Source organism: Mirounga leonina, unplaced genomic scaffold (assembly GCF_011800145.1).
Source record: "Mirounga leonina isolate KUSES-001 unplaced genomic scaffold, KU_Mleo_1.0 Mir_94, whole genome shotgun sequence".
In the NCBI taxonomy this organism is placed as follows: domain Eukaryota; kingdom Metazoa; phylum Chordata; class Mammalia; order Carnivora; family Phocidae; genus Mirounga; species Mirounga leonina.
The window spans coordinates 7,110,579-7,134,431 of record NW_023270855.1 but is presented as its reverse complement, the minus strand read 5'-3'; the positions used below and the strand labels follow the sequence as shown (position 1 = coordinate 7,134,431).

General features: G+C 46.3%; 1 protein-coding gene across 8 annotated transcripts in view; it reads left to right on the top strand.

The window, feature by feature from the left end:
* Nucleotides 1-23,853, top strand: part of HRH1 (histamine receptor H1) — a 78,579-nt gene that overhangs the window by 32,071 nt on the left and 22,655 nt on the right. Inside the window, exons 2-3 of one of the 8 annotated variants that reach the window (XM_034998601.1) lie at nt 9,851-9,961; nt 13,441-13,640. The exons of 2 other annotated variants lie outside the window; for them this stretch is intronic. Coding sequence is in view for 1 of the 6 variants with exons in the window: in XM_034998597.1 (XP_034854488.1) it covers nt 20,086-20,134 (49 nt within the window). In the remaining 5 variants the exon portion in view is untranslated. Of the gene's footprint in view, nt 1-5,221; nt 9,962-10,508; nt 12,023-12,173; nt 13,641-13,993; nt 14,114-19,594; nt 20,135-23,853 lie in introns of those variants that run through there. 5 more of the 8 variants (XR_004677925.1, XM_034998600.1, XM_034998599.1 and 2 more) reach the window with 5 other exon arrangements.

The window sequence follows — 23,853 nt, the reverse complement described above, 5'->3', positions numbered from 1 at the left end:
ATATTTCAGACGATGAAGCCTGGTTCCCTGAGTGACCACATGGAGCAGCATCCCCTGCTGAGCTGCACTGGCCCCTTAGCTTGAGTGAGAAATTAACCTTGGCTTGGTTATACCTCTGAGATTTGGGTGTTGATGTGTTTCTGCAGCATAACCACTCCTGTGCTGACTAATCCAGTCCCTATCTTACCTCAGTCATAACGGCTGTCATTTATTGAATGCCTTCTCTATGTCCGAGCATGTGCCTTGCTCGACTCCATTTAATCCTCCCAGCAGCCCTGTGAGAGAGCTCCTACCATCTCCATTTCCCCAATGAGGAAGCAGAAGCTGAGGGAATCTTGCCCAGCCGGGGCCATGCAACTAGGAAGTTGCAGAGTCAGGGTTCTACCTCAGGTCCGTCTGACTTTGAGGATAGTGTTTTTCTCTTAAACTAGTTTCAAGGTCAAGGGAGCTTAGACAAGAGAATCTATTGTGTGAGGTGAAGGTTGGAGACTAGGGAGGCGGGACAAAGGGGAAGTAAGTCTGTAATTCAGGATGAGAAGGAACATCCAGGCTCAAGATCCCAAATTAGAATGCTAATATTACTTACGAGTCTCATAGACAAAGAGAAAATCCTGAAAGCAGCTCGGGAGAAGAGATATGTAACCTACAATGGTAGAAACATTGGATTGGCAACAGACCTATCCACAGAGACCTGGCAGGCCAGAAAGGACTGGCAGGATATATTCAGAGCACTAAATGAGAAAACTATGCAGCCAAGAATACTATATCCAGCTAGGCTGTGATTGAAAATTGAAGGAGAGATAAAAAGCTTCCAGGACAAACAAAAACTAAAGGAATTTGCAAACACAAAACCAGCTTTACAAGAAATCTTGAAAGGGGTCCTCTAAGCAAAGAGAGAGCCTAAAAGCAACATAGACCAGAAAGGAACACAGACAATATACGGTAACAGTCACCTTACAAGCAATACAATGGCACTAAATTCCTATCTTTCAATAGTTACCCTGAATGTAAATGGGCTAAAGGCCCCAATCAAAAGACACAGGCTATCAGACTGGATTAAAAAACAAGACCCATCGATATGCTGTCTGCAAGAGACTCATTTTAGAACCAAAGACACCCCCAGATTGAAAGTGAGGGGGTGGAAAACCATTTACCATGCTAATGGACACCAAAAGAAAGCTGGGGTGGCAATCCTTATATCAGACAAATTAGATTTTAAACCAAAGACTGTAATAAGAGATGAGGAAGGACATTATATTCTACTTAAAGGGTCTATCCAACAAGAAGATCTAACAATTGTAAATATCTATGCCCCTAACATGGGAGCAGCCAATTATATAAGGCAATTAATAACAAAAGCAAAGAAACACATCAACAACAATACAATAATAGTGGGGGACTTTAACACCCCCCCTCACTGAAATGGACAGATCGTCTAAGCAAAAGATCAACAAGGAAATAAAGACTTTAAATGACACACTGGACCAAATGGACTTCACAGACATATTCAGAACATTCCATCCCAAAGCAACGGAATACACATTCTTCTCTAGTCCCCATGGAACATTCTCCAGAATAGATCACATCCTAGGTCATAAATCAGGTCTCAACCGGTACCAAAAGATTGGAATCATTCCCTGCCTATTTTCAGACCACAATGCTTTGAAACTAGAACTCAATCACAAGAGGAAAGTCGGAAAGAACTCATATACATGGAGGCTAAAGAGCATCCTACTGAAGAATGAATGGGTCAACCAGGAAATTAAAGAAGAGTTAAAAAAATACATGGAAACCAAGGAAAATGAAAACACAACTATTCAAAATCTTTGGGATGCAGCAAAGGCAGTCCTAAGAGAAAAGTATATAGCAATACAAGCCTTTCTCAAGAAACAAGAAAGGTCTCAAGTATACAACCTAACCCTACACCTAAAGGAGCTGGAGAAAGAACAGCAAATAAAGCCTAAACCCAGCAGGAGAAGAGAAATAATAAAGATCAGAGCAGAAATCAATGAAATAGAAACTAAAAGAACAGTAGAACAGATCAACGAAACTAGGAGCTGGTTCTTTGAAAGAATTAACAAGATTGATAAACTCCTGGCCAGACTTATCAAAAAGAAAAGAGAAATGACCCAAATCAACAAAATCATGACTGAAAGAGGAGAGATCACAACCAACACCAAAGACATACAAACAATTATAAGAACATATTATGAGCAACTGTATGCCAGCAAATTAGATAACCTGGAAGAAATGGATGCATTCCTAGAGATGTATCAACTACCAAAACTGAACCAGGAAGAAATAGAAAACCTGAACAGACCTATAACCACTAAGGAAATTGAAGCAGTCATCAAAAATCTCCCAAAAAACAAAAGCCCAGGGCCAGATGGCTTCCCAGGGGAATTCTACCAAACATTTCAAGAAGAATTAATACCTATTCTTCTGAAACTATTCCAAAAAATAGAAATGGAAGGAAAACTTCCAAACTCATTTTATGAGGCCAGCATTACCTTGATCCCAAAACCAGACAAAGACCCCATCAAAAAGGAGAATTACAGACCAATATCCCTGATGAACATGGATGCAAAAATTCTCACCAAAATACTAGCCAATAGGATCCAACAATACATTAAAAGGATTATTCACCACGACCAAGTGGGATTTATCCCTGGGCTGCAAGGTTGGTTCAACATCCGCAAATCAATCCATGTGATACAATACATTAACAAAAGAAAGAACAAGAATCATATGATCCTCTCAATAGATGCAGAAGAAGCTTTTGACAAAGTACAGCATCCTTTCTTGATCAAAACTCTTCAGAGTATAGGCATAGAGGGTACATACCTCAAAATCATAAAAGCCATCTATGAAAAACCTACAGCGAATATCATTCTCAATGGGGAAAAACTGAGAGCTTTCCCCCTAAGGTCAGGAACGCGGCAGGGATGTCCACTATCACCACTGCTATTCAACATAGTATTGGAAGTCCTAGCCACAGCAATCAGACAACAAAAAGAAATAAAAGGCATCCAAATCGGCAAAGAAGAAGTCAAACTCTCACTCTTTGCAGATGATATGATACTTTATGTGGAAAACCCCAAGGACTCCACCCCGAAACTGCTAGAACTCATACAGGAATTCAGTAAAGTGGCAGGATATAAAATCAATGCACAGAAATCAGTGGCATTCCTATACACCAACAACAAGACAGAAGAAAGAGAAATTAAGGAGTCGATCCCATTTACAATTGCACCCAAAACCATAAGATACCTAGGAATAAATCTAACAAAGAGGCAAAGGATCTGTACTCAGAAAACTATAAAATACTCATGAAAGAAATTGAGGAAGACACAAAGAAATGAAAAAACGTTCCATGCTCATGGATTGGAAGAACAAATATTGTGAAGATGTCAATGCTACCTAGAGCAATCTACACATTCAATGCAATCCCCATCAAAATACCATCCACTTTTTTCAAAGAAATGGAACAAAGAATCCTAAAATTTGTATGGAACCAGAAAAGATCCCGCATAGCCAGAGGAATGTTGAAAAAGAAAAGCAAAGCTGGCGGCATCACAATTCCGGACTCCCAGCTCTATTACAAAGCTGTCATCATCAAGACAGCATGGTACTGGCACAAAAACAGACACATAGATCAATGGAACAGAATAGAGAGCCCAGAAATGGACCCTCAACTCTATGGTCAACTCATCTTCGACAAAGCAGGAAAGAATGTCCAATGGAAAAAAGACAGTCTCTTCAACAAATGGTGTTGGGAAAATTGGATAGCCACATGCAGAAGAATGAAACTGGACCATTTCCTTACACCACACACAAAAATAGACTCCAAATGGTTGAAAGACCTCAGTGTGAGACAGGAGTCCATCAAAATCCTAAAGGAGAACACAGGCAGCAACCTCTTTGACCTCAGCCGAAGCAACTTCTTCCTAGAAACATCACCAAAGGCAAGGGAAGCAAGGGCAAAAATGAACTATTGGGACTTCATCAAGATAAAAAGCTTTTGCAAAGCAAAGAAAACAGTCAACAAAACCAAAAGACAACCGACAGAATGGGAGAAGATATTTGCAAATGACATATCAGATAAAGGGCTAATATCCAAAATCTATAAAGAACTCATCAAACTCAACACCCAAAGAACAAAGAATCCAATCAAGAAATGGGCAGAAGACATGAACAGACATTTTTCCAAAGAAGACATCCAAATGGCCAGCAGACACATGAAGAAGTGCTCAATATCGCTCGGCATCAGGGAAATCCAAATCAAAACCCAATGAGATACTACCTCACACCAGTCAGAATGGCTAAAATTCACAAGTCAGGAAACGACAGATGTTGGCGGGGATGCGGAGAAAGGGGAACCCTCCTACACTGTTGGTGGGAATACAAGCTGGTGCAGCCACTCTGGAAAACAGTGTGGAGGTTCCTCAAAAAGTTGAAAATAGAGCTACCATATGATCCAGCAATTGAACTACCGGGTATTTACCCCAAAGATACAAAAGTAGGGATCTGAAAGGGTACGTGCACCCCGATGTTTATAGCAGCAATGTCCACAATAGCCAAACTGTGGAAAGAGCCAAGATGTCCATCTACAGATGAATGGATAAAGAAGATGTGGTATATATATATACAATGGAATATTATGCAGCCATCAAAAGGAATGAGATCTTGCCATTTGCAACAACGTGGATGGAACTGGAGGGTATTATGTTGAGCGAAATAAGTCAAACAGAGAAAGACATGTATCATATGACCTCACTGATATGAGGAATTCTTAATCTCAGGAAACAAACTGAGGGTTGCTGGAGTGGGGGGTGGGGTGGGAGGGATGGGGTGACTGGGTGATAGACACTGGGGAGGGTATGTGCTCTGGTAAGCGCTGTGAATTGTGCAAGACTGTTGAATCTCAGATCTGTACCTCTGAAACAAATAATGCAATATATGTTAAGAAAAAAAAAAGAAGAAGAAGAAGAAGGTAGCAGGAGGGGAAGAATGAAGCAGGGGAAATTGGAGGGGTAGACGAACCATGAGAGACGATGGACTCTGAAAAACAAACTGAGGGTTCTAGAGGGGAGGGGGGTGGGAGGATGGGTTAGCCTGGTGGTGGGTATTGAGGAGGGCACATTCTGCATGGAGCACTGGGTGTTATGCACAAACAATGAATCATGGAACACTTCATCTAAAACTAATGATGTAATGTATGGGGATTAACATAAGAATAAAAAAAAAGAATGCTAATATTATGGAGAGACAAAAATGCAACTTTAAATATTACTTTGGTAATGACCACCCCTTGATATTGCCCGTAAAGAGGCCATTAACACCCAACACATAGCTGCTGTTTCCTCCCACCAGCAAGAAGAATCCCTAACGTAAGCTGTTGGCTGTTGCACAAATATGTTAACCCAGAAACCAGATTAAGTCCTAAGACATTAGAACGGAAAGGAACCTCCTCTTATCCTTGGGGTTAAGAAGGGTGAAGCCCCGAGATGGGAAGTCCCCTATTTCAGATCACACAGTGCGCTCTTGGTAGCTGTCCTTGCTGCGCCTCAAACATTTTGCCTGAGCGTTTGCAGAAGTGCACAGAAGAAAATGCATGTGTGCTCTGCCTTGCCTGCACTACTATAAGACCCTGCATGTTTCCTGAAGGCCGGAGTAGCATTGGACTTACCCACCTGTCTCTATCCCTTCGCACATACATTGGCCAAAAACTAAGTATTTGCACACGAGTGATCTCTTCTGATCTTCACAGAAACCCTTTGAGCAAGCAGGGCAGATTTTTGTCTCCGTTGTATAGACGCCAGAAAGGTCTCAGTGAGGTGGAGTGTTTTGTCCAAGGTCGCATGGCACGTGGGTAACTGCAACCCGATTCTTTACTCTCAGATAAACCTGCTATCCTTCTGGATCCAGGGGACACCCTTAAGCTCATGTTGTAGACCAGCCCAATGATTAAGGGCTTGGCTCTTCTTTCATAATCCAGCTAGTCAGTCCTCCTGTGACTCACTTTCTTTATCTGTAAAGTTAGGAGGATAATAGTAACTATCTAACTCAAGAAGAATCAAGTAAACAAACACATACAAAGCTCTTAGAATAGTGCTTGGGACAGAGTTAGTGCTCCATGGGTATTAGCCAGGACTCTAACAAGATGCTTGGCATCAGTGGGTAGATAGTTTGGCAGTCCTCAAAGGACATTAGTGGTCCATGACATGTAACAATTTGTTGTTTTGCTGAGACAGAAGTTAACTACTCCCAGGGAATGTTATGGTGATGATCATCTTACAAGACGCACACATTATTTTTTTGTGAAAAATGACCACTGAGGGAGTGAGAATAGTGTAAATCCAGGTAACTGGGGGAGACACAGGCAGGAAGCATGTGCCTCTAGAATGGCTGTGTGTAGGCAGAGAGCAGGAGCCTTTCTGGAGCAAAACAGGAGGTCTCTGGGAAACCCTTACAGATGTTGGTAGAAGGGTGTCATCCAGACGTCGTTTAGCCAGGGGCTGTGGAACACAGGGCCTGCCTTGCAAGTCCCAAGGAGGAATGTTAAGTGCCCAGAGGACACAGAACAATGTATCAGTCTCCAACTGTGGCTCCAGAAACCCACCTGGACGCCGAGTGAGCGTGCCCAGATGAGACTGAAAGGCCCCTTCCCTGGTCCTCACTCAAGCCCTAAGGCTTACCACCCCAGTAGTGGAAAGAGATCCAGCCATCCCACGCTGTCCCAAAGCCAAGCCCCAGGCTGCTCACTCCAGGCCTCCTGAGGACAAGGTGGTGGGCCTGCTACGTGGCAGGAAGAGCTGGTCCTGAAATTTGTTGGGTTGATACTGGGTTGTCCAAGCACAAATGTGAATAGATAACGTGGCATAAATTAGTGCATTGGGGTAAAACTGGCCGTGATTTGATGAGGTGTTTGTAGGAAGGACGCTTGTTCTCCCTAGAGATGAGAGAGAATGATATATTGTTCAGGGTGGGACGGTGCCATCAGAGAATCTGGGGCCTGGAGGCAAACAGACCTACATCCAGATCCCAACGTTGGCTCTGTATCGTACTCTGCATTTGGGCAAGCGATCCCATTTCCCCAAGCCTCAGTTTTTTCAGCTGTAAGATAGGAATGCTAATTCCTACCCCTGCTTGTTGTAAGGGTTATCAATACTCTAGGCACTTGCTCAGTGGCGACCACCACGCCAGGGCTCCTACTCTGTGCCCGATGCCTCCCCATACTTCGTCTCATTGTTCTGCAGATGTCACAACTTTTGGTACACCGATGTGCTATTATTTACTTAATAACTTTCTAAGTCAGCTCACTTTTTCATTTAAGCCTCATCCTGAGCAATCGTAGCCATGAAATTATGGGTTTGATATGCTTTTTTTTCCTAACATGCCTTAAAATATACGCATACCCTTTAAAACAACAATTTTCTTTGTGTGAGACCGAAGACAGAAGAAAAAGAAAAAAAGAGCCAGTGTGCTAAGCAACATTGATATGCACACCACACTTGGGGATGCCCAAATGTCCGAATTTAATCCCCAAGCCACCCTGTCAAGAGGAGAACTCTTTTTGAGATAAAGAGATGGATTTCCCACTCAACAGCACGCATCCAATCAGCACCTTCGAGTGGTCAGTTTGACATTCCTTCCAGACGTTTTCTTTTTAAGAGGAATCTTTCAGATCCTCAATCTTCTTCTTGCCAGTAACCAAAAAGAGCAAAACATTGTAGGGAGTGCTCCTTGGAACACGCAAGGTTTCTGCAAGGTTGTTTTCCTTTTGAAAAGATTCATATTCATCTCAGTCCCTTGTAAATCAAACCCAAACCTCCAACGTGAGGAGGAAACAAACAACTTTTAATGGAGCTGACTGGAGGTGCCAGGAGTGAACCTTCAAGGCCAATTTGTGCTTCCAGCCAGACCATATTTAAACATATCTGCCATATGATTCCTTGACAACCTCCTCCCCACCCCAGCGCACCTTCGCACTCCTGGGTTGACTAGAAATCCACCCCCCCCAACAGAGGGCATGGGGTGACCTCATTGGGCCCTGTTAGAGCTCAGGAATCTACAGGCATTCATCAGAACCAAGCAACTTTCACGATGGCATGGCTTCAATGATGGGGCATCTGGAGACTCCAATCCTGGGGTATTGCCACTTGCCTTCACAGTGCTGTCCTGCGTGTGAACGCCTCAGTTCAGGTGTGCTGCAGAATTCTCTAGAACTCTCTGGGCTGCAAGAGACAGAAGCCACCTCAACCAAAGAACTCCTCATAAGGATACAGAGGCATCCCAAGGAAATCAGGGCAGGACTGCAGAGGAGCCTCAGGAAGGGCCCAGTGTCACAGAGCTCCCCTCCCCCTCCCCTGCAAGCCCTCTCTGTCCCAGTTACATCCTGTGTGTCTCATTCATGCCCTCTTCTGAGCAGATCATCTGTCCCTGCTTCCAACATTCTTGGGGCAGAAAGTGGCCATCCACAGTTGTAGAGTTTTATGCCACCCAGGGAGAGACTGAAATGCCCTCTCAGGCCCAGTTCCACACTCCCAGTGAAAGGGCTATACAGTCTGGCCCACCAGTCCATTTTCCTCCCTGTAACCAGGTTAGTGATCATTTTTTTAAAGATTTATTTATTTATTTTAGAGAGAGAGAGAGTGTGTGTAGAGGCAGAGGGAGAGTGAGAATATCAAGCAGACTTCCCCCTGAGCACATAGCTGGACTCAGGGCTCCATCCCAGGAGCCTGGGATCATGACCTAAGTCAGACGCTTTATCAACTGAGCCTCCCAGGCACTGCATCTCAGTGATCATTTCAAAATGTAATCTGGTTATAGTCCTCCTTATGTGTCTGTATTATGACTTTTGGATTTTTATTTGTCTACCCCCATTTAACTGCTCACTCCATCAGGATCGGGATAGGTCCGTTTATTCTCCTACTGAGCCAGTGCTCCTCAATAACAGCAGTGTTCATGCTGGAGCCTTTAACTGAATCATCCCTCAGAGCCTTTCAGAGCAGCCAAGTTTCAAAGCCATATAAAATATTTGAGCTGCTGCCCTTTGGGAAACCATGCATGATGCTGTCATAGGAAATTATATTCCAGATCATAAGAAGCCATTCGGCTACTCAAATTGTGGTCCATGGACCAGCAACAACAGCATTGCCTGGGAGCTTGTTAAAAATGCAGAATCTCAGGCCCAACCCCAGCCCTACTCAGTAGGAATCTGTATTTTAACAAGTAGATTCATGTGCACATTGAAGTTTGAGGAGCGCTGGGTTAGAACATCCTTTTCTATGTTCCTGTAACCTCTCTTGATTTCTTTCCATTATAAGTGCTTCTTTAGTGTTGGACATCTTTTTTAGCCTGTGAGCCTCGTGAGAGCGGGGACCCTGGCTGCTTTCCTCAGCTCTTCAACTTCGGTGCCTGGGACATCGCCCAGCATAGATAGGCAAGGATGGGTTTTTTCCCCTCCTGAAATTATTGCCCAGAAAAGGGCCCATCCAACGTCTTTCATATTAATGAATGCTCTATAAATTACTTTGTTTTGAACAAAAGATACTGCCTGGGAAAGGCACATTAATGTGAAAATGACCTCAAAGCTAGCTAGTTTGGATGTTTGCAGAGGTCACTCAACGGAGTCAATGAACAATGGGTAAAGAAATACAACCCAATTTAGTCATCATTTCTGGAAAGTATGACTTCACAATTGTAATTGCTAGACAGCACCATACATGCCTTTTGAAGATCATCTTTAAATATATTATGGTGTGTGGTAATGTTGTAGGGTCATGACATACAACCACAGAATCGTTTTTAAAAAAAAACAACAGTTCATCCAAGACTTCCCTCCCAGCTGCACACTGTGGATGATGCTACCTCATTCGCCTTCAGGAGCTGAGGAGGAAAGACCACATCTGGCAGGTCGTGGGAAGGTCCCTGCCCTGCCTTTTGCCAGCTGGTCATGGTAGGTGATCCATTTTACTTCCTCACCTGGGAAATGGGGATACTCATCTCCAACTCTGCTTGTCGTTCGGCGTCACGTATTCCACTAACTAGCGGAGGGCTGGGTTATCCAGCTCTCTGCAGGGCCCTCACCTCCCTCAGTCCCCTCAGTCACGTGCCCCCTGCACCACCTGTAGCCTCCGCTATGTGCAGCACAGGGGATGAGGCGACCCTGGCTCAGCCTTCCGCAAACCTGTGAGGTCATAAGGGCTGCGGTGGGTCCTGCGTGCCCTCACGTTTTCTGTTCTTGCACACCCGTCCACATGCTTGCCCTGCCCTACAAAGTCCCACCCAAATCTGCTTCTGTTCTACCCTCCCCACACTTTCCAATTCTCCATGCTCCAAACATTCACTCTCTCTGATCTAATTTCCATTCCTCAGGGCCCTGTTGCCAGGATTTTTAAGAAGGAACTAAATGCCAAGAGCATATGAATGACTGCGAGACCCATCTCTTAGTATTATAATAACTGTTGCAGTGGATTGGACATCTGGTTTTGCCTGACTTCTAGGTTGGATGTGCGGCTGGATGGTGGTGCCATTCTCTGGGATGGAGAAGAGGAGAGTGGGGACTTCCTGTTGAAATGTCTGACTGAGCTGACGAGGGAGACCCCCATCCCTGGCCCCACCCCTTACAGCCTTAAGGCCCAAGGCAAGAAAGAGTATAAATAGTCGGTGGGGGGGGCTTCAGCCATGGGCTTTGTGGGGGAAGATGGAAGTGAAGGCTGTTTGGACCCACATTATAAGGGATCTTTATGGAATTCATCCTGGAGGAGATGGGGAGCCAGTGAAGAGTCAGGACTGGTGGCATGATCTGATTGGCATCTTAGGAAAATCCCTCCAAGAGCAACAGAGAAGGGATCAGGGAGGGCAAGAATGGAGGCAGACAGACCAGTTAGGAGAGAGTCAGAGTATTCCTGTTGGGAGACGTGGGCCACCTGAACGGAGGCAGTGACATGAAAACAATAGGTGAGGGTTGATGTGTAAGAAATTTCCAAGGCAGAAATGGGGTGTAAAGGAAAGAGAATTACTGAGGGTGACTTCCTGCTTTCCAGGCATGTGGCTGATAAGGTCGGGGGGAACCAGTCACTGATGTAGGTGCCCCAGAAGGAGGTTTGGAAACGCCAAGTTTGAGGTGCACCTCCAAGAGGAGTTGTCCAGGAAGTATTTAGAGATACTGGCAGGGCTTGGCAGGTCTGGGCAGATTTAGGATCAAAAGTTAAGGCAGGGATACAGAAGTCTAGAGCAGCTGTCCAGATGAGAGACAGTGGGGGCCCAGCCCAGAAATGGTGGCAAAATGACCCAGAGAAGTAGATGGAATTGAGAAGCATTTAGGAGGCAGAATGGGCAGCACTTAGAGATGGTTGGAATACAAGAGGTGAGCTGGAGGGGAAAGTCAGGGGTGGTTCCCAGTTTTCTAGGCACAGCATCTGAGAGGAGAGCAATGCCATCCATGGAACAAGATGTAGTTTGGGGGAAAGATGATGACTTAGTTTGGGTTCTCCTCAAAGCAGAGCTTGAGGCAAGGATTTGGGTAAGCACTTTGTTAGGTATTCCAGGTAGGAGTGGGAAATGAGCCAGGGCAAGGAAGAATGTTGACACAAGGTGTGTTGGTGCACGGATCACTGCTGTGGGCAGTGCCTCAGCCTGCCTGGGAACCAGGGACAGACTCTGGGTCATGCCTGAGCGTGGTCCCCTGAAGCTGGTTGCGTGTCGCTCCTGGGGTGCTAACTCTCCAGCACGTCCATCCTACTCCTCATTGGGGGTGGAGAGAGAACTTTCTCTGGTGGTGTAGACAGCTGTCTCAGAGTAGACCAAAGATGTATGGGTGGGGCACCAGAAGCGTTTGCTACAGGTGATGAAACAGCTCAAATGGGTTGAGTCTCAGGCATCTGAGACTTCCCGCTGGAGATGTCCCCAAACTGAAGATGGTGACAGTGCAGTAGCCATCAAGGATTCCTGACACTGTGCCCTGGAAGGGTGGGGGTCTTCATATGTGTTTATTTTATCTTTTGTTTTGGGGTTTTTTTTTTTTAAGATTTTATTTATTTATTTTTGTGAGAGAGGGCAGGAGAGAGAGTGTAAGTGCGGGCGTAAAAGTGGGGGGGAGGGGCAGAGGGAGAAGCAGACTCCCCTCTGAGCAGGGAGCCCAATGTGGGATTCAATCCCAGGACCCTGGGATCATGTCCCAAGCCAAAATCAGATGCTTAACCGACTGAGCCACCCAGGCGCCCCCATGTGTGTTTGGAGCCCTCGAGTATCAGTGGTCTTGGGGACCCAGCTGATGAGCTCCTCTCCCATCCCCCCACCCCCAGAGCTGGCTGCAAGGCCAGTATTTAGGGCTCAGTCCACCTCTCACAGAACAGTAATCAGCTGCTTGAACAGTCCTCCCTCCCTGTCTGTGTATCGAGAGTGCCACTTGTCAACGGTTCCAAGAAGTGGGGCTCGTTAAGCAAAGAAGAAGCTGGGGACCTGGAGAAGACAGGCTAGACAAACTAAGGACAGACCAGAGACTGAAAAACAAGAGAGCTGGGGTGGGGTGGGGAGTGCCACCGCCATCACATCAGCTAAGTGAGTGAGAGGAGAGAGAGTGGAATGAGCGCTGGCCAAGGAGTTGATGCCGCGTCCCTCGTCCCCACAGTACCCTCTTAACCACAGGAGGCAGGCAGGCGTTGAATGTGTTCGTGTTTGTGTTTCTTGACCTTTGCAGTGGGATGATGTGCTTAGCCCGCCACTATCCAGTAGAAATAGGATCCCAGCCACAAACGTAATTGTAAATATCCTAGTAGCCACATTTTAAAAAGTGAAAAGAGACAGGTACAATTCACTTCAATAGCATATTTTATCTAATCCAATATATCCAAAATACTATCGTTTCAACGTGTAACCATTGTAAACAATTATGAAGATAATGATCAGATATTTTACATTGGGGGGCGTGGGGCTAAGTCTTCAAACCTGTGTGTATTTTATACTTAGAACCCATCTCAATTCAGACCCACCACATTCAAGGGCTTACTGGTCACACGAGGCTGTGGCCACTTTTTGGGTGGCCCAAGTCCAGCCTGTCTGCCTTAGAGAACCAGGGGGAGGAGCCAGTTGGGCCCCACCCATCTCTCTCCGTGCACCTCTTCATTGTAGGGTCCAATCCTCACAACATGATAATTATGATAATTGAGAATTTACATTGTGGTGAGAGGTTTATGGACTTGACCTTATTTGAGCCACACACCCTGTTAGACATGTATTATTAACCCTATATTATTTATGGATGAAACAGTTCGGGCACTGAAAGGTCAAGCAGTTTGCCTGTGGTCATATTCCCCATTAGTACTGACCTCAGGATTGGAAAGTAAATCTCTTTGACTCAGAGGTCTTGCACTTATGCATGAAGCATGCTGCCAGTCCCAAGAGTCATCTCTCTCTCTCTCTCATTCACCTCAGGGCCTTTGCACGCACTGTTCCTGCTGCCTGCAATTTCCCTGCCTGGCTAACTCCCAGTAAGGAAGACACACATGGAGAGGGATGGTTCTTCCTCAGGATGTTGTCTTGTCTGGGTGTGACCTCTAAGCCAATGGCAGCCATCTTGAGACCAGGAGGTGATCAGGTTTGAGGATATTCCTGACGGACATTAAGGATGTAGGGTATGTGTTATGGTGAGCGCTGTGAATTTTGTAAGACTGTTGAATCACAGACCTGTACCTCTGAAACAAATAATACATTATATGTTAAAAATAAAAAAAAAAAGAAGAAGAAGATAGCAGGAAGGGAAGAATGAAGGGGGGGAATCAGAGGGGGAGACGAACCATGAGAGACTATGGACTCTGAAAAACAAACTGAGGGCTCTAGAGGGGAGGGGGGTGGGGGGATGGGTTAGCCTGGTGATGGGTATTAAAGAGGGCACGTTCTGCATGGAGCACTGGGTGTTATATGCCAACAATGAATCATGGAACACTACATCAAAAACTAATGATGTAATGTATGGTGATTAACATAACATAATAAAAAAAAAAAGGATGGCCGAGCCAAAAGATGGACAAGACTGAAGTCCTTGATGATGTCCTTGAGATGTTGAATTCAACCCTGGAGCTGCCCTAACTCAGGACTTCTTGTTAGGGTGAGAATATATTTCCTTATTACATAAGCCGAGTGAGTTGGGGATTTCTGTTACTTTTAGCCTAAATCATCCTAACGATTACACTGTACCATGGAGAGATAGTACAGTCTGGGACCGAGTGGGGAATAGAGCAGAGGCGTGGGCTCTGGCTCCAGCATTGGGGGGTCTGGGATATCTTTTGTGCACAGATTGGATACCACTTCTGCACAAAGCCTTCCCAAAGTGCCACCTGCGCCCTGCCCCCCCGCCCCGCCCCAGCCTCCCAGGAAGTCATTCCTCCTTCTTCTGGACTCTTCTATCTGTGTATCTTGATAATCCATGTGTGCGTCTTCTCTCCTGGTTGCTGATGAGCTCCCCAAGAGGAGGGCCTGTGTGTCGGTCATTTCTATATCCCCCCAGTTATACCCTGCACATAGTAGGTGCTTAAAAATGATTGGGGAATCAATTAATATTAATTAACTAGTTCATTAATATTAACATCTCTACTTCCTATCATGAGAGAGAAGGCGTTTCCCCTAAGCATTCCAACTGACTGACAGATGAGTAAGTCATTTTCCTGCTCTGGGGCTCAGCTTTTCCACCTGTAAAATGGGAAGGTTGGATTAAATCTCCAACTCAAAAAAACTCCATGACTTGATAGTATTTTATATTAAGGGTCTGCTCTGTGCAGGGCTGTGCATTACAGGAAAGAATCTGACACATTCCCTTCCATGGAGACACCCTGGGTCTAGGGTGGAGGTTCTTTACCTTTGCGGGGGAATAGATCCCTTCGATGGTCTCTCCCCAGAAAGGCACTCCTGCCCTCTTTACATCTGTGGGCAGTTTTAGGGAATCCACTGAGCTAGACAAAAACATCCAACCTCCCCCGCCCTGCCCCCGTGCCCCGTGCCTTCCAGCCCTGTCCGGAGCTGGAGCTAGGGGGCACGGAGGAATAGTGTGTTTCTCAGAAGAGCCTTCAGTGCAGAAGGGGAGGCAGATGTGCCAATAAACCACTGGCCTCCAGTTCGAGAGGCACTGCAACAGGCAGGCTCTGGTGACAGCAGGAACTACTGGGGAATGCAGGGAAAACCCTGCTGCCTGTGTAAGGGATCGCCAGGTTCTCCTATGAGGAAGACCTTTTGGCGGCCAAGCAGAGGGAACATGCACCTGCCCCCGGGCTGTGAAAGGGCACAGGGTTTAATGGATGCTGAGTAACTGTGCAGTTGGATCAAAGCAGAGATGAACCCAGAGAGATGGTGGAGGGTGGCAGAAGGGACAGAGAATGGCGAGTGGGAGAGGAGCCAAGAGGAAGTGGCCGAGTACTGGATACTTTGGGGCGTGCCATAAGAGTGGGGATCAGAACAGGAAATCTCTGTAAAGTTTCATGAGGACATAAGGTCAGATGTGGGCCTTCCAAGAAACAGGCTGAAAAGTCAACACAGCCTCAGACTCTGTAGGACGAGCGCTATCTGTAAGTTGCAGGTGTTACCAAGGCTGTCACTGCCCCCTGAGAGGGAGGCTTCTGGGCAGAAAGCTGTCCTCACCAGGCTGGAGTGATGCACTTGCTGAGCTGCCAACAGGAAGCAGGTCGAGCTTGGAAAAATAAAAGCAGAGAGCTTTTTCCTTTGTGTGGTCCCATGCAACTCTTAACTCTGGCCCTTGTACCCGGCCTCCAGAGGCTGTTGTTAACATTTTGGGAAGCTAAAGGAAATCATTTTCCTGCAGCCCAGGCCCCGCGGGCCTTCCTTTTTGCTGGAGTTGCTTGGCAAGGTGTCTCCGCACGGCTCCCCTCACACTGGGCAGCACCAGGCCGATAAAACAGAATGCCTTTGAGTAATTCAAAGCTGGGAGAGTGTACTTTCCCTTAATTCATGTAGTTTTGTGGTAGATGAAATTATTTCATGGTGGGAAGATCTAAAGGAGCCTTTGTTTGGGAACAAATTAATTGGATCATTTCTAAGGTTCCTTCCAGATTTTCCATCCTGATCCATGTGGTGTCAGCCTCCAGGCTCCCTCTACGTTCTGCTGTCCCTTAGCCAGCTGCTCTTTGAGCTACACCTGCGTCTGACTCTTCCTTAATCAAAACGAATGGGGGCATGGAGTGATGGTCCAAGGGGACCTATTGTGTACCAAAAATTGTTTAATCATTTCACAACACCGTGACGTGAGGGTGGGTATGATTCCCATTTGACAGATGAATTCAGTGTGGCTCAGGGAGATGTGCACATTAAACAAACATGAAGGAAGGACCTGTGTGATAAACCCTAAACCAGGAGCTGGAGAAACAGCAGAGGACACGATGGAAGTTTTTCCCACACTCAGGGAGCTTATTGTCTAGCAGAGGAGAGAGGGGCCCTAGTAAAATAATCCCACAGATAAAGGGTGTTAGGAGAGTGTAGTAGGGGCTAGGGAAGGCTTCCTGGAGGAGGTGACACTTGAGTGCAGATTGGAAGCATGAGTATTAAAGCAGAGAGTCAGGGGCCAGGTGATCCAAGCAGAGGGAAGAGCACTTGCAAAGCCCTTGAGGCAGGAAAGAGCTTAGAGCTTTCCAAGGACTCGGAGGAGTGTGTGGCTAGAGCATGGAGGGGATGATGCAAGATCATACTCACTGAATCAGGAAGGGGTAGGCGGGGCTCGGCTCCGCATGACCTCCTGAGTCCGCAGCGTAGAAAGAGACGGCATGAGAAAGAGAACAAACTAGATACTAGGTTCTGGGCCAGGTGTTGTCATACATGTGATCTCATTTGATCCCAGAAGCCACCCAGTGGCAAATGTTTTCACTGTCCCATTTTTTGCAGGAGAAAACTGAGGCTCAAAGAGAGCAGACCGCTGCAGTCCCACAGCTGGTCAGAGGTGGAGCCCAGTTTCCTGCCACATCCAAAGCCCAGGCTATCCTCAGCTTCTCATCTCAGGGGCCTGGACACCCCGACTACCATCTCCCCACCACCCCTGCCTCGACCCTCCTCTTCCAGGTGCGAGATTTCCTGCGGGGCAAGCCCAGCCCGGCTCTCCTCGGCACCATGTTTTTGGCTTCTGGCCTTCCTCTGTGGCACCCTTGCTTGGGAATCAGAGAGGATGAAACTTGGGGTCTGGTAATTGTATTCCATTAAGCCTAATTAAGATGCAAATTTGTACAGTTAATGAAGAAGGCAATTTGGAGGCAATTTCGCTGGTGACACAGGACTCTCATCGGTGCCTCTCTTCCCAGGAGGTAGGGCTGAGGATGTGGGAAATGTATGCGCTGCCGCCCCCCAAGCTGTATCTGGCCGCTCTCCAGGGATAAATTCTTCCTGCTGGAGAAGCACAACCCACCCCAGGTAGAACACACTGTGCAGAAACTGCTCAGCTCACATAATCCCTGACGTGGGGATCCCCTGGTTCTGGGGCCCTGGGCCCCCACCCCTGGGCTTTGCCCTGCCCAGGTCCCTCGATGTGGGGCTGGAGGATCTGAGCAGTTTTCTGGAACCAGACTGCCTGGCTTCAAATCCTGGCTCCACCTTCACCATCTGGGTCTTTGGGCAAGTTTCTTAACCCGTCTGGGCCTCAGTTTCCTCCTCTGTGAAAGGGGACACAAAGAGCATCACCCGTTAAGGTTGCTGTGGAGACAAAATGAGGCATGGAAAGCACTTAGCACTTAGCAAGCCCCTGGCGCATGAATGTGGGACATTTTCAGTAGCTCGGCCACTTCCCCACTCTACCCAAACCCTAGGCTCACAAACTTCTCTCTGCTGCTGCCAGAGGTCGGCTGTCTTGGAGTCAGACTTTACTCAGGTCCTGGATGCCCTGTCCCTGTGGTCCACCTGGCTGGAAGCGGGGGTACACCCAGCAGCTGACCGCTGACACTTGTTGGTTGGCTGTTTTCCCATCCTTGGATACCAAAATCGGCCTGCTGGCCTGGACTTCCTTTCAGTACCTGACTCCCTGTCCTCCCACCACCTGGCTCCCCCTGCATCTGTGGCCATATTCATTTATAAATAAATTACTCGACTGACACCATCATGATCATAGCTAGGATTTGTTGTGTGTTCAATGTGCCAAGCTCTTTGCCTATAATTATGTTATTTCGTCCCCACAACAATTTACAGATGCAGAAACTGAGGCTCAGAGAGGTAGAGTGACTTGCCCAGGGTCACACAGCTGGTGTGGTGTGGAACTGGGACTCACACTATGTCTGTCTGGTTCCTTACCTGATTTTCAAGCTCCCTAGTCAAGTCGCTCTGTAATTCCCAGGTGATTGCTGGGGACCAGGCCCTGTGCCCAGCGCCTGGGGCAGAAAACGCTGTCTGTAACCTCGAGGGGCATGAAGATTCGTAGGAAGGAGCAGACAGGAGGACAGACAATGCCAGCAGGGTGGAGGTGCTGTGATGGAGGGAACCCCAGGGGAGTGGAGTGTGGGGCACACTTGGCTGGGGAGTTGAAGGACGGATGGAAGTCTCTGGAGATTTGCAGGGGAAAGGGCATTCCTGGAGGTGGGGAACAACAGGAGCAGGGACATGGAGGTGTGAGATACTTGGATGTATTGAAGTTAGGGGTCAGGGGTGGATGGTGGGCAGGGAGTGGCAGTGGTGGGCGGGGGGTGGGGGTGGGCAGGGAGAGGCAGGAAAGGCAGGTAGAAGTGAGTCATGCCAAGCCTTCAAGGCCAAGTTAAGTCAAAACTCAGCAGAGGTTTAGAGTGGGGTGTTCAAGACTCAGACAGACCTGGGCTGGAGTCTGAGTTTTTCTAACGTACTGGCCGTGTGACCTTGGACAAGACTACCTCTCTGAGTCTTGGTTTTTTAGTCTATAAAATGGAGGGGGGGTGGTAGTCAAAAGGCCTCCCTTCCAGAGTGGTTTTAAGAAGATTCACAAAATTAGCACAGTCTTTACAAAGGGAACCTTCAATATGCACACATTGGGGGGTTGGGGGATGGGGAGCCATTGTAAGACCCAAAGAAGGAGAGTGGCCATCCCTACAGGTCCAGGGGGTCTGTCTAGCCTGTGCCCTGATAGCTCTCAAGAAGGGTGGGTGTTGGGCTCCTGGGTGGCTCAGTTGGTTAAGCGACTGCCTTCGGCTCAGGTCATGATCCTGGAGCCCCGGGATCGAGTCCCACGTCGGGCTCCCTGTTCAGTGGGGAGTCTGCCTCTCCCTCTCTCGTGCTCTCTCTCTCTCATTCTCTCTCTCAAATAAAAAAAAAAAATCTTAAAAAAAAAAAGGGTGGGTGTTGTGGACCACTGAAACTAGGTCAGCAGATAAACAAAAGGGGGAGCTTTCCTCATTCAGAAGTTTATTGTTTAAAGGTGAGAACAGTCTTCCCACTTTGTGGAGCATACACAGGAGCAAGGCAGAGAAGAATTTAAATCTTTAAAACTTTCACACTCCCGGGTACCTGGGTGGCTCAGATGGTTAAGCGTCTGCCTTTGGCTCAGGTCATGATCCCAAAGTCCTGGGATCGAGTCCCGCATCGGGCTCTCTGCTCAGCGGGGAGCCTGCCTCTCTCTCTCTCTCTGTCTCTTATGAATAAATAAATAAAATCTTTAAAAAAAAAAAAAAACTTTCACACTCCCTTCGCAATATTTTCATGTCTCTTTACTCCCTGTTCTACCTGTTCTTCCCTTAACACTTCTTTAAATCAATTTTAAATTGTTTTTGTTTTTGTTTTTTTGCATAACTTGTCCTGACACAATACTCTCTATTAAATCAAATGCTTTTAAAAAAGTCACTTAAAATCTTTCTACCAACGTAAAACCAACTGTGAATTTTCAGGGAACTTTTCTCCAAGGATATACATTCCTCCAATTTTGCATAATACGGTTACATACCATTCTGTAACCTTCTTTATTTGACAGCCGGGAACATCTTCCCACATTCACAGAGAAAGCCACATCATTACTAACAGCTGCATATGTTCTCAGTGTTCTTATGGGCCAGTACTTAACCAGTCCCATAATGATTGTTGTTTAGATAGCTTCTGCTTTTCTAAGAATATAAACAGCTAAGGTGAACACCTTTTTGGATGCTGTGGGATGAAGGATTCTCAGAAGTAAACCTGCTGACGGAAGGAGGTATGTTTTAAAGACTTTGAGTTAAAAAAAAAAAAAAATCACGAAACTGCCCTGGAAGAGAGGTCTAATTTACACCACCCCAGCTGTGAGATGCCAGCTTCCGGCGCACTCACCTGCCTCATAGGGATACGACAATAAAAAAGCCCAATTAAGAAACACAGTTGCCCCTAGAACAACACAGGTTTGAACTGATGAGTCCACTCACATATGGATTTTTTTACAGTACAGCGCTGTAAATGTATTTTCTCTTCCTTATGATTTTCTTACCATATTCTTTTCTCTAGCTTACTATAAGAATACTGTATATAATACACATGTAAAATATGGGTTAACTGCTCACATTTTCAGTAAGGCTTCCAGCTAACAGTAGGCTATTAGGAGTTCAGTTTTGGGGGAGTCAAACATGGGCTTTTGACAGCACAGGGGGTTGGTGCCCCTGACCCCCATGTCGTTCAAGGGTCCACTGTACTTAACAAAGAGATTTGGAAATTATTTATTTGTGGTGGTAATTTTTCATTGTGGAGAGATTCTTGATTCTTTTCTTGGCACATCTGATCTGGTAGTAAAACTGCTTCTGGTCTGTATGAAGGGATTTCATCTATCAGTTTTCAGTGTTTGGCTAATAATAGCCCTGGTGACTTCCAGAATCTCTTCTGTCTTAGCTCAGACTGCCACAACAAAGTACCACAGACTGGGTGCATAAACAGAACGTCTCACAGTTCTGAAGGTTAGGAAGCCCAAGATCAGAGTGTCAGTATGGTCTGCTTCTTGGCGAGAGTTCTCTTCCTGGCTTGCAGACAGCCACCTTCTCACTGCGTCCTCACACGGTGGAGAGACGACTCTCTGGTGTCTTTTCTTCATCTTATAAAGGCACTCATCCCATCATGGGGGCTCCAATCTCATGACCTCATCTAAATCGAATTACCTCCTAAAAGCCCCATCTCCAAATACCATCACATTGGGCGTTAGGGCTTTGACATATGAATCGGGGGGACACAAGCATGCAATTCATAGCATCTTCCATGAAGACAAGTTTGAGAACCAGAGGGCTAGATCATCATTTTTAATGTGAGTTTTGTCTCTCCAGTGGTAGCCAATAAACCCAGTTGTTTATTGAGGGCTTGCTACATGCGAAGCTCTCTGTTCGGTACACTTTCTATGTATTGTCTCAGTGGACATCCATCCCTACAAGGAAAGAATTATTAGCTCCATTTTACAGAGGACGATCCTGAGGCTCAGCTAATAAGAGATGGAGCTCAAATTGGGAGGCTGACTCTAATTACCTGTCCATCATCACTCAGCTACATGCCTAGGTAGACTGTAGGTACAACTTCTGGAGGGTAGGGGTTTGTCTTGCTTGCCTCTGGATCCTATCCCGGTGTCAACACAAGGCAGATCACATCCAGTCCAGCTGTTAATGGGTAGAGCAAAGGCCTTAGCCTTAGATGACCTGGATTTGAATCTCCCCTCTGCCCTTAGCAGCTCTGTGGCTTTGGCTTTGGTTTTCCATCCCTTAAATGGGGCTCATAATCCCTACCTGCAAAACTGCCTTGAGGACAAAATGAAATAGTGTATGCACCCGGGACATAGTAAGCACTGAATAAACTTATTATTTTTGGTATATTCATTTAGTCCCCCAAAGACCCCGGGATCCCATGAGCAGAGCACCCTGGAGTTAGAGATGTGTATGTATATGTATATATATATATGTATATATATATATATACATATATATATATTCTGGAGGCAAATGTGTGACTTTCAAATGGATTGTTTTCCAGCCTGGACACAATTTTCATTTCTCTCCAGTGAGTCATTACAGAAATTGCCTTTTCTCTCTGCCTCTAGGACACATTTCATGGAGGGGCTGAGACCTTCCCAGGGACAGGCCTGGGAAGTTTACACTTTGCCAAGTCCAGTTAGAGGACACACTCAGGTCACCCCAGCACCCCAACCAGTCCTGTGCTGTGGGGGCCACAGAGCCTCCTGACAAGCAAGGGGATGGTCATGCCAGCCCTGTAAGCTCAGATCTTGCTATCTCTGGTTTTTTGGGGGTTTTTTGGGGTTTGTTTGGTTTTTTTTGGCTCTCTGGCTGCCATCCTGCTGGTTTTAATGAGAAAAATGTCCGCAAGTACCTTTTGGCACTCATTCAAGTAACGATCCGAAAGTATAGCATAGTAATGAAGAGCATGGGTTCTAGGAGCCATCCTCCAGTGGCTCCCCATCTCCCTCAAAGTCGAAACCAAAGTATCTACCATGTCTGTAAGGCCCCAGATGATCTCATCTCTACCACCTCTCTGCCTTCATCTCTTACTCAGCTCCAGCCATACTGATGTCCTGGGTGTTTATCAAACATGTCAAGGATGTGTCCAGGGCCTTTGCCCAGGCTGTTCCCTCCTCCTGTCATGCTCTTTGTCCCAGATCTTTGCGTGATTCATTCCCTCACTTCCTTTAGGCCTCTGCTCAGATGCCACCACATCACCCTGATCATCCTTTGTACAATAGCACACCTACCCTTGTTTTCTCTCAAAGCACTCATTATCACCTTGTTTTCTCTCAAAGCACTCATTATCACCTAATGTAGTATTTTACTTTTTTTTTTTAATGAACTGTGTCTCCCCACTAGAATGATAGCTCTTTGTGGATGGGAATTTGTCTGACTTGATTCCTGCTATTTTCCCAACATCTAGTATATGTCTAGTATATTATAGGTCCTTAATAAATAATGATTGATTGATTGATTGATTGGAGGAATGAATGCCTGGCTTTGTTCCTTGCTAACTGTGACCTTGAGCTTCTTAGTATTTCTGAGCCTCAGTTTCCAAGTCTTTAAAATGGACATGGTTATAGAGGTTTACATGTTAAATGAGACAATGCATTTAAGTTCTTTGCATGGTGACCAGCACAATGAAAGTCCTCAATAATGGTGACTGACCTTAGATGATTATTACTTAGACCGACAAATTCAGATAGAATGTGCTAAAGAAAATGAGAGAGGTGTGCAAAAGCCTGTCCTGTTGAGAGATGACAGAGGTTCTGACCAGGCCAGGTAGTAGGAATCAGGAAAGCGTCTCAGGAGGGGTAGACCTTGGGCTGGGCCTCTGGGTTGGGCAGGATCTCAGTAGGTCAGTCCTAATTTTGTAGAAGAGTAGTGCAGAAAAAAGGAACAGCGTGAGCAAAGAGGGAGGAGGCAGAGTTCAGGACTGGTCAGGCTTGCTTCAAGGGTGGGGGTTGGGGGGCAAAGTCCTCTTTCTTTACCTGGGTTGTATGTGTCTTATAATCATCTATTGAGTAAACTCATTAGATTTGTGCTGTTTCCTGTGTTTATATCTTGTTTAAAAAAAAAACCACACACACACACACATACACACTTTTAAAATAAGGGAGGAGGTGTTAGATATAATCAGATAAAAATTCAGCATCTGCCTCCCGTCAGCTCTCTGACCTTTGGCAAGTTATTTAACCTCTCTCAGCCCTGGTTTCCTTATCTGGAAAAGAAATCATAATAGTACTTAGCCCCTAGCATTGTGCTGGCCATTTAGTAGGAGAATGCATGTCATCCCCTGGCACCCCACCCGGACCCTCGTACGAGCTCTCAGTGTGAGTTGGTGGTCCTGGAAAGAAGCAGACCTGGGCATAAGAAGCCCTGAGTGCTGTCTCCACCTCTGCCCCTGACTTGCTGTGTGATCTTGGCAGAGTCGCTTCTCTGAGGTCTGACG